This window comes from Aptenodytes patagonicus, chromosome 1 (assembly GCF_965638725.1).
Source record: "Aptenodytes patagonicus chromosome 1, bAptPat1.pri.cur, whole genome shotgun sequence".
In the NCBI taxonomy this organism is placed as follows: domain Eukaryota; kingdom Metazoa; phylum Chordata; class Aves; order Sphenisciformes; family Spheniscidae; genus Aptenodytes; species Aptenodytes patagonicus.
The window spans coordinates 633464-647944 of NC_134949.1; the positions used below are offsets into that span (position 1 = coordinate 633464).

Consider the following 14481-nt stretch of genomic DNA (forward strand, 5'->3'; position numbering starts at 1 on the left):
TATGCTCCTCCTCTTGCAACCGGCTTTGGTCACTGCCAAAGACAGAAAGGTGGGATCACACTAGAGAGACCTTTAGTTTGATACAGTACAACCACTCCTATGTTCCTATGCAATTAGGAATTGTTATACCAAGACTTTCTTATGAGCTATTATAAAAACAAAGCCAAAGAAGGCAACCCAATGATCCTTAGGCTCTTGAGAACCTGCTTCACCAAACTGCTGTGCTTGCTCACCCTGTAGTTTCTGTATTGTAGCACCGTTTTCAGCAGACAACGCCAACAGCCGGTCAACATCCTGTTTCAGCTGATCATTTTCAGCTACAAGGGCAGCATGGCTAGATTGCAGCTCTTGCTCAGCCACCTTAAGACAACTGATCTGCAGGTTTTTCTCTTCCACCTCCAACCTTCGTTCCTGCTCCACGTCTTTATACTTCACCTCTAATTCAGCTTGTGCTCTTCTTGCCTCTTCCAGCTGTTCCGAGAGACACTGCACCTCCTCCTGCAAGCAATGGGAGGACAGCTTCCTCTCAGCTAGTTCCAGCTCCATCTTCTCTCTGAGATCCTGAGACTCTCGTCTCTCTGCATCTAGCACACCCCTCAGGGAGCTTAGATTCACTTCCATTTTCTGGCACTGATCTAGGAGTGTCTGTAAAAGGATATGGAAATGAATTTAACTCTCAACTAGTGCAATACATTGCCAAAGCAAAGTACCTGAATTATATTTTAAAATTGCTATTAAATCCTTTTCAAATATCTAAGTAGCAGAAAGGAGGAAATAAACATGGCAGAAATGTCAATTTGTTAGAAAGAAACTGCCCTACTATTTGCAAATTGCAAGAAAGCAATGCTGGGAGAAACAAGAACTCTCAATTTTGTTAAAGAAAAGATAAGTCTTAACTTAGAGCAGCGGAATGTAGAGGAAAGAAACAATAGAACAGTGGCCATGAGTTCTCTTTTAGAGGAAAGAAAGCTTCCCAAAAAGGGGAGGAAGGACTACAACAAAAGAAGGGGAACTCAACAATTACAGAGGGCAATTAAAAAACAGAACAAAAGTGTGTATGTGAAAAGGGGTCAAAAATGCTGAAATAGGAAACTGGAGGTAACAGAGTGCTCCACACAGTGCCCACTGGTTCAAAAAAGATCCCAGAAAGCTGGTCGACATTGACCAGAGATTTAAGACAACCAAGGAACAGCAACAGACCCTACACTTGCCAGAATTCCTTTTGTCAAACTTCCTCCACCTGGAGCTGTAGACGGTCAGCATAGCTAGTTTCAGGAGGAGGCTGATGAGGAGCTCCCTTTACTTTATGGGTAGGAAGAGAAGCTTCAGCCACAAGGCCTCAAGTTTATATGTGTACCAAGGTCTCCCTCTGACCATATAATTTGCATGAGGGGAGTCAAAGACACAGAGGAGGAGTCAGGGGACCCCAACAGCCATGCCATGAAGATATCCATGCCACCATCCCATGAACACCCTGGTGAGCAATGTAATCAGTAGTGAGTACAAGTCAGCTCACTGAGGTTCTTTACCTCTTCCTGGTGGTAAGAGGTCCCACCACTGTGCCTGGCTGGGACACATGGAAAAAGAAAATAGAGTGGTGCACAAGAGTGTAAAAGTTATCAAAGTGATGTTCAGCACTAGATTGGCTGGAGATCGTGCAGCATACTAACATGAGACTGATACAGTATAAGTCTCTTCTAAAGGGATGGAGAATTGTTTTCAGAGGTCCAGATATTGGAAAAAAATTAAAAATACACTCATCCTATACCTGCAAACAAGCCTTTTAAGAGATTGTGTACTAAACCCTGTCTCAAGGGGCTCATGTATATATAGTCATATATGCACAGGCTTGATCTCATTCTCTTCACACTCCAAAATGATTAAGTGAGAGCCAATACCACTCCAGAAGCTGTGTCATCATATTAGCAAGTTCTCAGCAAGACATACCAAATATCTGTCTATGCTCTGATCTGGCCTGGATACTGCATCCCAGAAACAGTGTAGCCACAGCAGCACTGTGTTAGGCACTTTTGTATTAGGCAAAGCATTGTGTATTTGATGGCTTTGAATGTATCAGTCAGCAGTGTGGAGTATAGATAGATTTTGTCCCTGTCCACCTGCCCAGAATCTGGGTCACTAGAGACGGCTGCTGCAGCATCCCTATCCCTGTTGTTTGGCTGGACCTACTATCAGCTATGCATACAGACCTGCAGCTCTAAAATCTGACCTGATGGAGCCCCCCAGCCGATTTCATGCTGGAAACCTGATGCCAGAAATAAGCTAATCTGGTAACTTCTGAGCTACTGACAAAGGCCCCATCCACCACTTACACAGAGAGTAAGGCAATAAGCAAAGCATGAAAAGGTACCTGGTTTTGTTGTTCAGCATTACGTAATTCCTGCTGCAGCAATTCTACCACCTGAGTTCGTCCGAGCAGAGCTGCTTCCTGCTCCTCTAGCTTTCTCTGAAGTGTACGCAGGTTCTGTGAGAGAGACAGTGTTATACCAGTATCTGGGAGGCTAACATAAGAAGGCTAGATTTCCTGGTTGCATCCATACACCTAGTTTTCATAACGCAGTTACTTTAATAGCCTGAATAACTTCATTTTTGTTGACACTTATTCTGGAGCTCTGGTGCAGTAGGAAAAGCTCACCATTGTTTCACAAATAGGGAACTGGAGCACAATAATTTAATACTTCTTTTTAACTGTTTTTCTTTTCAATTGGTAGCAAATCAGCAGATTGAAGCTAGGACTCTCAAAGTCCAAACTAGCATCCCAAAAAACCCCAAACAATCAAATCATATCTCTTCTCACCCCTTCTGAGTTACTTTGATGAGAACTGCTCTCTCGGGGTGTCTTCAGACTGGTAAAATTTCTTTTCCTTTCTCCTCCCATAATAAGATCATTATATCAAATATACCTGCTGCATCTCTACTTCCAGATCTGACTGGGCCACTATCTTGAGCAATTCAGCTTGGTGCTGGTGAACCTGCTCTTCTAGGAGAGCTTCCTTCTCCTGAATCACTTCCTGCAGGGAGCTCAGCTGAAATCATAAGCCACAAAATAAAAAAAAAAACCAAGAAGGTTATGAGCTTGACAGACATGCAGGCTTGCTTTCAACATGCACCAGCATATTATGTGTGTGATGAGGTCTTCAGCTTGAGAATCCTATATGTCACCTTGGTCAAATGGTATCTTTATCCTACCAATATGTATATACTAACTGATAATATTTCAGATCCCAGAAAGCAAAACCCATAGAATTTCATCTACAAATATGCAGAATGATAAAAGATATGATTACTATATAATTACAAATTCATAAAACTTCTGGGTTTTTATTTGTATACGATGCAGCCCAATTCACAGATCAAAAGCTAAACCTGCAATTCAGAGTATTAACAAAAATCTTTACATAAATAAATACAATGTAACCTAACAGTTGTTACATTATGTGATAAAAAGCTCCTCTGCACATCCACAGTAGAACACAGAGAGGCAATGGCAGGTCTGGGAGCTGAAAGAATACTCTGCCCCAGCTATTCCAAAGCCCATCAGAGAACAGCAATGGCAGGCAGGGAAGAACCCAAATTCTGACTCGAGGAAGGGACACCCTGTCCAGGCCCTTCCAGGGGCTGCTCCCCACTCCTCAGAGAGCCATCAGTCCCATTGTCTAAGTGTGAAACCCATTAAGATCACTTAACTTCGGAGCACCTTTTGCACCAAGGGTGGTTACTGCCTAGGGGTATAGGATTTATTATGGGGTGGAGGTGAAGAGCATTTTGGGATTGCAAAAGACTTACGGAATGTTTAGAGGAGGAACCAAAGCCAGGGAAATGGATGGACCTAGGTGATTTGGGGAGGAACAAAACTGAAAAAATAGAGGGTAAGGGAATTAAAAAAGGCCAGTTGTGTAAACAGTGGCTGCTCAATATGCTTGTCTGGCCATGCCCTGCACCTGATCAGCAGTCTGTCCTGTCTTCTTACTAAACACTATTTCTAACTTCTTTATTGTGGGAGAGGGTCTCTATTCAGTGTGCATTTGTGTGTGTATGGGGGGGGTCTAAGTGCTAGTAACTGGAATCAGACTGTGGGTCAAAGGCCCAGTGTGTCCACAGTGCCAGCAACTGGAGGGATTAGAGAAAGTGAACTTAACTGCCAGCAGCTGCAGTGGGACCACAGGTCAGAGGGCCTGCGTGTACATGGTGCCAGAAACTGGAACAACCGCAAGTGTGCAAATGAATGTATGATCACTAGCAAGTATCAAGACAGACTAGCTGGCAAGTAGGTGAAGTAGCCCGGGAGCCAGGACAGAGAGGGGATGGTGCCCAAGGATGAGACCACAGGCAGACTTAGCTACTGGATGGACCAGGAGAGTTCTGGCCAGCTGCCAGAGACCATAGGGTCTTGGAGGTCTCTAAAGTTGAGACCTGCTTTTGTGTATGTGTGACTCTCTAATGGAGCTGGCTACTAGAGAGACCAGGGGAGTCCTGGTCAGCTGTGTGCATGTGCATGCCTGTGTGTCTCTAAGAGTGAGAACACAGGGAGGCTGGCTACCAGAGGGACCAGGAGAGTCCTGCTCAGGGTGCACGTGTGTATCTGTGTCTCTCTAAGGATAAGACCACAGGGGGTTGGCTACTGAAGGTGGCACGGGAGCCCTGGTCAGGTGTGATGGGGGTGTGTGTGTGTGCATGTGTGCACTAATGCGCGCATTTTTCTAAAAGCAAGCCAGCACAGGGGGGTTGGCTATTGGAGGGACCAGGGGAGTCCCAGCCAGCTCTGTGCACACGTGTGTGTGAGCAATGGGCCTGTACCAGCAGCTGGAGCGAAGCTTTGGACCCTGAGGCTTTGCATGTCCACATGCCAGTAACTGGGGAGACTTGGATCCAGGGGCCAGTTACTGGGCAGACTGAGTGTCTAAGCACAGCTGTTAGCGAGATCCACAATGTACATCTGTATATATTCTTACTAATCTCTCATCTGAGCTGCCATAGAGGGGAACATGGTGAGGCTGTTGGTGCTGATTGTGTTCCTGTGAGTGCTGGGTGCTTCTGTCTGTGTTATCTATGTGGCTGGCCATCTATATACGTATACAGGAGTTGTACATGCGCGCCTGCCCGGAACACATTCTCAGCCATGCCACTGGCTGGACTTGGGGGCATTTGGTGAATGGAGTTACATCCAGTTGGCGGCCGGTCACGAGCGGTGTTCCCCAGGGCTCAGTACTGGGGCCGGTCTTGTTTAATATCTTTATCGATGATCTGGATGAGGGGATTGAGTGCACCCTCAGTAAGTTTGCAGACGACACCAAGTTGGGCGGGAGTGTTGATCTGCTCGAGGGTAGGAAGGCTCTGCAGAGGGACCTGGACAGGCTGGATCGATGGGCCCAGGCCAACTGTATGAGGTTCAACAAGGACAAGTGCCGGGTCCTGCACTTCGGCCACAACAATCCCATGCAGCGGTACAGGCTTGGGGAAGAGTGGCTGGAAAGCTGCCCAGCAGAGAAGGACCTGGGGGTGTTGGTCGACAGCCGGCTGAACATGAGCCGGCAGTGTGCCCAGGCGGCCAAGAAGGCCAATGGCATCCTGGCCTGTATCAGAAAGAGTGTGGCCAGCAGGAGTAGGGAAGTGATTGTGCCCCTGTACTCAGCACTGGTGAGGCCGCACCTCGAATACTGTGTTCAGTTTTGGGCCCCTCACTACAAGAAGGACATTGAGGTGCTGGAGCGTGTCCAGAGAAGGGCAATGAGGCTGGTGAGGGGTCTGGAGAACAAGTCTTATGAGGAGCGGCTGCGGGAACTGGGGTTGTTTAGCCTGCAGAAAAGGAGGCTGAGGGGAGACCTCATCACTCTCTACAACTACCTCAAAGGAGGTTGTAGCGAGGTGGGTGTCGGTCTCTTCTCCGAAGTAACAAGTGACAGGATGAGAGGAAATGGCCTCAAGTTGCGGCAGGGGAGGTTTAGATTGGATGCAAGGAAAAATTTCTTTACTGAAAGAGTGGTGAAACATTGGAACAGACTGCCCAGGGAAGTGGTGGAGTCCCCATCCCTGGAGGTATTTAAAAGACGAGTAGATGAGGCACTTAGGGACATGGTTTAGTGGGCATGGTGGTGTTGGGTTGACGGTTGGACTCGATGATCTTAGAGGTCTTTTCCAACCTCAATGATTCTATTCTATTCTATGGAGCTTTGGCAACCTTGCCTCTGTCAGGCTGCAGGATTTAGCCATATTCCCTAGCAGCAGTATGTTCTCAGGAACAACTGTCTCTCTTAAATTATCCAGTGACAAGACGCATGGGAATGATTCAAAACTGCATCAGGGGAGGTTCAGACTTGACATTAGGAAACATTTGTTTACCAAGAGGGTGATGACACACTAGAACAGGATTTCTAGGGAGGTGGTCAATGCCCCATGCCTGTCAGTGTTTAAGAGGCATTTGGACAATGGCCTTAATAATATGCTTTAACTTTTGGTCAGCCCTGAAGTGGTCAGGCAGTTGGACTAGAGGATCATTGTAGGTTCCTTCCAGCTGAACTATTCTATTCCATCGTGCTAGTGTAAGTGGTGGGGTGGGAAACACAGACACACAGATGGACTGATGAATAGAAAAATTTTTCTGTACCTGTGTTGCATACTTGATTTCAGCATCTTTCAGATTCACTTTGGCTAGAGCCAGCTGTTCCTTCAGATCCTGAACAGTCTCCTCTCGCTCCCTGAGCTGCTCTTCTAGTGCTTCGGCTTCCCCTCTATGCCCTTCCCTTGTATATTGGTTATTCTAACATTGCAAGAGGAAAGAAGTGGGAAGAAAAGAAACAGAAGAAAGTAAACTGATCAGTATTACTGGTCAATTAAAAAAAAAAATTAGAATGCTACTGCACTCTTGACTCCTAACCAGATGCTTATTTCTACTACATTTCTTAATTTCTTAACTTTACATTTTCTTTGTTTCTTTAAATGAAGTTGTCCTACGTTAAGTAACTATGTTCCCTATTTCTGTGTAGATATGCACAAGATGTCTTTAATTGGGAAGCGTCAAATCACTTTGGAATGGCTAATTATCCATGAATGCTTACCATATAAACTAAGGTAAATCATATTATTAAATAAAATATAATACATAGTCTATGATATGACCACCTTGATTTATGAGGCTTTTTAATTTCACAGATTCCTCTAATACCAGAAATGACACAGTTTTAAATTAGCAATAGAAGAATATTCTCCACATGACAAAGGGGCAGACATTAAACATTCTAGACTACAGAAAATGCCCATGGAAATCTCTTTAGACTAAAGGGATTTATAGCAATGAACCTGTTAGAAATAACCAAAGGGAACAAGCGAACAATCACCAGTTCTCTTCCACTCTGAGGCACTAAAATCCTCTGTTTATGACCATGAAATTTAAACTCAGACAACATTTCACATAAAACGGGCTTAGGCTATGTCTACTCAGACATACTAGCACACTACACCTGCACTATTTTTTTGTCTCTTAAAGACCATCTGTATGGCAGGCATATGGCATACCACAGTGGTACACCAACTTAACACAGAGTCTCATATTAGGTCCAGCCTATCAACACTGTCACTGAGAGGCAGGAAAAACATCCTTCTATTGTTATCATTTCAGCACTCCCAACTGCTTAAAGCACTTAGTGCTGGGGATTTTTGACTGAATATATACAAAATGTATCTCTTTACTTTTCTTTGTTACAGGTATTGGATCAAAGATCACCAATAACATATGGAGTCTATAGAGTATTTATGTCCTTTAAACCCATTCTGAAAAATTTATGAAGGCTTTTAGAAGGACTTATAAGTCAGTGTAGTAAGAATAAGTAAGAAGCTACTGTTCCTTAAAAGATGTGTCACCTACAGAGGTGGTCTTTGGAAGCAGGTAGAATAGACAGACAAGTAAACTTTACTTGCACTTAAGCTTAGAAGCAGAACAGGGAAAAAAAGAAACAACAGAAGTGCAGGAAGCTTTAAGCAGCCAGGGATATACATAATTTGTAAGGCTGGGGCAAAGCAATTGCTGGGGGGGGAAAGATGGGTAGATTATTTTGCTTACTTGGGATTAGCTTTCAGGATTGGTATTTACGGTCAGATTTGGAAAAGCTTCTGATAAAGTCCTTGCACACTGGCCACTACATGGACTACCACAATTAAGGACACTAGCACAGCCACAAAGTTCCCAGAGCTCAAGCTTTCAAATATCATGTTTTTTCAAAACGTATAAATTCTTATATCTGAACATAGTTTGTGTTTACCCACCTCAAAAGTTTAAGAGGAGCCTCAACTGTTCTGTATACAAATACCAACTACTTAACAGAAAGATAAAAGCTGGTATTTCGATTCTCCTGAAAATAAGGCACTCTGTTAAAAGCCCAGAAAGTAACAGTAACAATTAGATATTTAAAATACAGCCTTCCCATGGGGCCCCCATCATGGAGAGGAAAAAAAAAAGCCCTTTGCTATATTTATCCCTCATGATTTCCAAAAGAAACCACTAATATTCAATACCTCAGCACAACATGCAACCCTAACCTAAATTTTTCATCTTCAAATGACAGGCTATCTGTCTAGGAAACATCACCATTACTCAAGACAGCATCTACTTGGGGAAATAATTATAAATAAATAAAGGAATCTGTAGCTTCTCAGTAGGTCTAACCTTACAAGAAAGTATCTAGAAAGTGCCTTCTGGGTCAAATACATAATATTGCAGGTAACTGCCCTAACATCATTTCTCTTAAATGATGTTCTAACCCAAAACCAGTAAGGCTCTGGTCCACACCATTTCCACCGGAGACTATATCAAGACCTCATTCCTCTAATTAGAAGGCCATTTTTTTTAATGGCAAATTTACACCCATCCATTCACCTGTCAGTACTGTCCTTTCACTTTAACAGTTCTCCCACTTGGTGCTTACCTTCCTCATACAGCTGTAGAAGGAAATATGTTTCCTCTCTGCCTTTGGTTGACTAAATAGCCAAGCTATTTTGAGTGTCCAGTAAAAGCAGCTACTAACACGACGGGAGAATGGAAGGTCTTTTGCTGCTCTCAGAATTTATCTTTCGTAATTCCAAGTGAACAGAACATGACAACACTCCACATGAGGCCTTGCCACTCTTAGTACAATAGTTGGAAGGATAACTGTTCGCTTTACATAAAAAAGAGTAGGCCTCTTTTTAAAATCTACATCACACTGATTAACTGATGATAAGCTTTCTCTCATGTCGCCTTCCTCAACTGATAAATTTGAATTTTGAACCAAGAACGCCCATTAGTCCAGAACAGCAAGTTTACACAAAGTAATGTAACAGCACACATGCTACATATGAATAAGCTAAAAAAAACCCAGCAGCAGGACAGCAATGCAAAGCGACATAGCTAAACAGCTTCCAGGGCCTTCACTGTCCTCTGCAGCTGGGGGATTTTTTTCATGGCCTTGCAGTATACAGTGGCAGGATGCCACAAGTGCTTGATTTTGCACTTGTTAAATTTTGCTTTATTTTTATATTACGTCAATCCTCAAGATCATCCAATTCTTCCTGTATGAAAACCAAATGCTGCTTTGCATTGAGAAAGATTCTCAAGATTGTATTGTAAAGTGAATTACAGTAGCAAATTTCTATGATTTTTATGATGCCATCAAGCAAAAATAGTAAGCAGAAGTCATGGAACCAATCTTTACTCCATTAGTAGTCACCTCTCACCTGACAGCTCTCACACTCACCCTTTAATGTTTCCTATAATCTTTTAACCTTTTTTTTTTTCCCCAATGTTTCAAATAACCCTTATCTTCTCTGGTTTAATGAACATCATCTGATGTCCTGCAACCTGTTTGGACTTCTGTCACATTTCCCTTGCCTAATATTACTAACTTTTTAAAGAAAACTATGCGGTCAGCAGAACAACTTTAAGTTTTCAAAAATTACCAGCTCCGACGGGAGTTTCTAGCTACTAGCTAATAGCTTCTTTAATGCCTTGGTACAGGACACTTTCCCCTCATTTTTTACCTAGCTTTACACAATTATGGCTTGTTAACTGTAAAACTTTGTGGTGGCACAGGAAGCTACATGGCTGGAAAATTTTTTTTTTTTTTTTTTTACATTGAAGTTACTGCCTTTCAATTTTAATGACCTCCTTATTCTTGTATTTCAGCCAACCTTCCCCCTCCTTTGCTGTACTCACAAGACAGATAACATTTTGGAACTTACAGCTCAGATACACGTGATTTCTGCAGGAAAGAACTTAGCTACAACAGATTACTGAAGGTATACAAAGTGAAACTGGCCCATACCCTTGAAGAGATCAAGTTGCGCACTCCAAGGGCATCTGCAGTACAAGGAAGCTGGACAAGACCAGCTTCCTACAGCATAGACATCCTTGCTGGAACTATGAATGTCCTGCTAACAAGAGAGATAGGACCTGCTAGCTCACTGGGACCTAAAATGTAGGGTGGCACCAGATTATCAGTAGAGGCTAACATCTTTTAAGTAGCTCTGTTCTCCCAACCTTGGGATACACTTGCTCTTCTGGTAAGGTCTGTGCAGGCAATGGTGATCCTTTCTCCGTCAGCTCCTCAATGCGTTTGTTCAGAGAGGCCAGTTTGGCTTTGGCCTGAAGTTTAAGCTTCATCAGTTTAGCATCTGCAGCCTCTCGCTCTTCCTGGAAAAGAAGGATACAAACTGACTGCACTTAAAATTCCAGTGCTATCACCCTGAAAGCACCACTTGGAAAAGTTACATAATTTGTCAGTCTGCCGTCCTTTGTCCAAACCTGCCTCCCCAGTAACAGTGCTAATTAAAACACATCCAAGAAACAAATTTTCTCTGAAACACTATACACAGCAAAATAATTAGCTTCTGCTCTAGTAGAATCATAGAATAGTTTGGGATGGAAGGGACCTTTAAAGGTCATCTAGTCCAACCCCCCTGCTGTGGGCAGGGACATCTTCAACTAAATCAGGTTCCTCAGAGCCCCGTCCAGCCTGACCTTGAATGTCTCCAGGTACTTTCCAGTACTTTCTCTTCAAGAGATAGATCACTCAAGGGACTTCTCCTAGCAGTTAGTACAAACTCAGTTTGACTTCCTCTACTACATGCAGTCCCTCAACACTATCTCAAGTAACTGCACTTTCTCTCATGTCATGCCTCAGGGTATACAATATGTATCTTTGGTTATGTGCCATAAAAACACTAGACTGCTGGGTGACTGCAGCACAGCCTATTCTGTCTCAAACACTCTGAAGTGGGGAAAGAAAAACCTCACACAAAAGATATTAGTATTTATTAGAGCCACCAGGAATCTGCATGGGCCTTGACAAGCTCCGAGACAAAATGCTACATAACTTGGATGTAACTTATCTACTCTAGAAGGAATTACCCCTAAGCAAAATGAACAGAAGCTATCCTACATCTCTTGGGTTAGGGTCCATTCTTTGGATTCCAACAGTTCTCTGGAATTTATGCGTTTAGTAGTGCAGGCATCTCAAATGTTCAAAAGAAACCAAAGACTGGCTTGCACAGAAAGCTGAAGCAGCATTTTACTCTTGCTCCCAGGTCCCTGGTGAAAGAAATGATACCTTGAGTACAGTTTCTTTTTGCTGGAGCAGGGCATCCTTTTCTCGGATCAAATCCTTCAGCTGAACAACTAGTTTTTCTGTTTGGGCTAGGCGCTCCAATAGCTCCTCAGGTGCCTCCTCCATGCTTTCTGCTTCTGGCTCTAAAGCTTGTACCTGAAACAGTGAAATGAGTGCTCTGGAGGAAAAAAGTCTAAACAGACTGCAGCATAGCAAGCATCCAAATGATATCTTCAGCTCCACTCCTAAATGCTGCACTCTGTTCCTTGCAAGCATTTCATGTAGCCTACAGAACTATACACAATTAGGTGAAACCAGGAGGAAAGCTCAGGATACCCATGAGCCAATACACAAAAAAAGAGCAGCTTTACTGAACACAACACCAGCAAATCTGAAATGAGTGGCACTGGAGAGACTTTACGACTCACACACTATCCACTGTCTCAAGTACCAAAGGGCAACATACAGATCAAGCCTTCCACTGTCACCCAATCATGCAGAGCACCCCTTTCTGCTACACAGAATCGTTAGTACTCTTAAAATTCTTTCTTCACCCTAATTTTAGTTTGTTTTCTAGGATCACCTTGAGATGTGGAAACTAAGGAGATTATGGTCTGCCCGATAAAACTGCTGACTTAAGAGGTCAGGAATATAGGAGAAGCAGAGTGGAATGACAGCTTAGTCTAGTGCTCAGCAATGAAGAAGCAGGAAACAGTTCTCACTGCAGTCAAATGATTCACACTCCCCAAACTAACTCTCAGTAAGATCTGAAAGTCTTTAGATAACACTGTACTTACAGCAATAGAGGATTCAGTAACTGCATCTCCATCATCACCTGACAGCTCTTGTAAAACAGTACTTGCTAAACCTGACAAACGGCTCAGCATCTTCAGCCTAAAACAAAACAAAGAGTCGGAATACAGTTACAGAGTCAAAACTGCTACGAAGAATAAGCATCCCTTCATGCTGATCTCTAACGTTATAGAGGTGACCAGGTTTACAGGGAATACAACTCCTCTTCCAAGAGAGAAAAAACAAAGTAAAACCTCAGGAATAAAGAAATGATCATGTTAACAAAAGCAGCCAGACTCTGAACGTAAAAGCAGAGGATGTGCTGGTAAGACACATGAAGAGATCTTCACCACTCTACATATATGATTGAAAAATACATTTTTATACCAGATTTCAAGTCACCCTCATAGTTCATTCTTGATCTTTCTTAATAATGACATTACAGAACCATGATCTGTTCAGTTTACTCAAAAAAGTAAGTGATTCTTAAATGAAGTCACTTCTTTACAGGCCAAACATGGACTGTAAATACATAAAAGAAGCTTTCTGTTAATAAGTAGTGCGAATGGTGAACTCGGCCCTGATGTTTGCTAAGTAGATGCAAGTGTGTCACATTAGAATCATAGAATCATTGAGGTTGGAAAAGACCTCTAAGATCATCGAGTCCAACCGTCAACCCAACACCACCATGCCCACTAAACCATGTCCCTAAGTGCCTCATCTACTCGTCTTTTAAATACCTCCAGGGATGGGGACTCCACCACTTCCCTGGGCAGTCTGTTCCAATGTTGAACCACTCTTTCAGTAAAGAAATTTTTCCTTACATCCAATCTAAACCTCCCCTGGCACAACTTGAGGCCATTTCCTCTTGTCCTATCGCTTGTTACTTGGGAGAAGAGACCGACACCCACCTCGCTACAACCTCCTTTCAGGTAGTTGTAGAGAGCGATGAGGTCTCCCCTCAGCCTCCTCTTCTCCAGGCTAAACAACCCCAGTTCCCTCAGCCGCTCCTCATCACACTTGTTCTCCAGACCCCTCACCAGCCTCGTTGCCCTTCTCCGGACACGCTCCAGCACCCTAATGTCCTTCTTGTAGTGAGGGGCCCAAAACTGAACACAGTATTCGAGGTGCGGCCTCACCAGGGCTGAGTACAGGGGCACGATCACTTCCCTACTCCTGCTGGCCACACTCTTTCTGATACAGGCCAGGATGCCATTGGCCTTCTTGGCCGCCTGGGCACACTGCCAGCTCATGTTCAGCCGGCTGTCGATTAGGGAGATGATAAGACCTCTGCATGTCACATATGTGACAGGGCAGGACCTTGACATAGGGGAATAGTCTGGAGAGGGCCTATATTCCCTGGCTGCTGCTTAGCATACCTTCTTTCCTTTCCTTGAAATTCAGGAACCATCCTGATCCAGCAAGTGGAGGTGAAGAACCAGAAAAATGCAACAGTACCAGCCAGCAATACATAATTTGCCATTTTGGGGAGAGTAGCAGATTAAGTTCTCCATTATTAACCCAGACAATGGGATGCAATCCACCTCAATAAGTTCACCAAATTCTAATAAGCAGTTGATAAGCCAAAGTATAGAGCTGCCAATCAGAGGGATCTCAACAGGCTAGAGAAACAGATGGATAGAAATATCATGAAGTTCAGAAAAGGCAAATACAGAGCCCTACACCTGGGATGGAACAAACATGCAGTAGTACAGGCTGGGGACCAACTGGATGCACCCAGAAGTGCAGAGGCAGCTGGATGCACCCTCAGCAACTCTGCAGCTGACACAAAACTGGAAGGAGTGACTGATACCCCACAAATGGGTGTGCTACCATCCAGCAGGACCTGGACAGGCTGGGGAAATGGGCCAACAGGAACCTCATGAAGTTCAACAAAGGGAAATGCAAACTCTTGCACCTGGGAAAGTATAACCCCATGCACCAGTACATGCAGGAGGCAGACCAGCTGGAAAGCAGCTCTGCAGAGAAGGACCTACGGATCATGGGGGACAACAAGCTGTCCATAAGCCATCAATGCACCCTCATGGCAAAGGCCAACAGCATCCTGGGCTGCATTAGGAGAGTTGCCAGGAGGAAG

The 14481-nt window shown here is 43.8% G+C and overlaps 1 protein-coding gene across 4 annotated transcripts in view; it reads right to left on the reverse strand.

Moving 5' to 3' along the window:
• The window catches only part of GOLGB1 (golgin B1), a 53502-nt gene that overhangs the window by 37088 nt on the left and 1933 nt on the right, over positions 1-14481 (reverse strand). For all 4 annotated transcript variants that reach the window (XM_076342845.1, XM_076342662.1, XM_076342757.1 and 1 more), the window contains exons 2-8: positions 12389-12485; positions 11595-11747; positions 10526-10678; positions 6623-6775; positions 2922-3044; positions 2369-2482; positions 234-645 (exon numbers count right to left, since the gene is read on the reverse strand). In XM_076342845.1, the coding sequence (XP_076198960.1) occupies positions 234-645; positions 2369-2482; positions 2922-3044; positions 6623-6775; positions 10526-10678; positions 11595-11747; positions 12389-12478 (1198 nt within the window). In that variant the 5' untranslated portion in view covers positions 12479-12485. The remainder of the gene's footprint in view (positions 1-233; positions 646-2368; positions 2483-2921; positions 3045-6622; positions 6776-10525; positions 10679-11594; positions 11748-12388; positions 12486-14481) is intronic.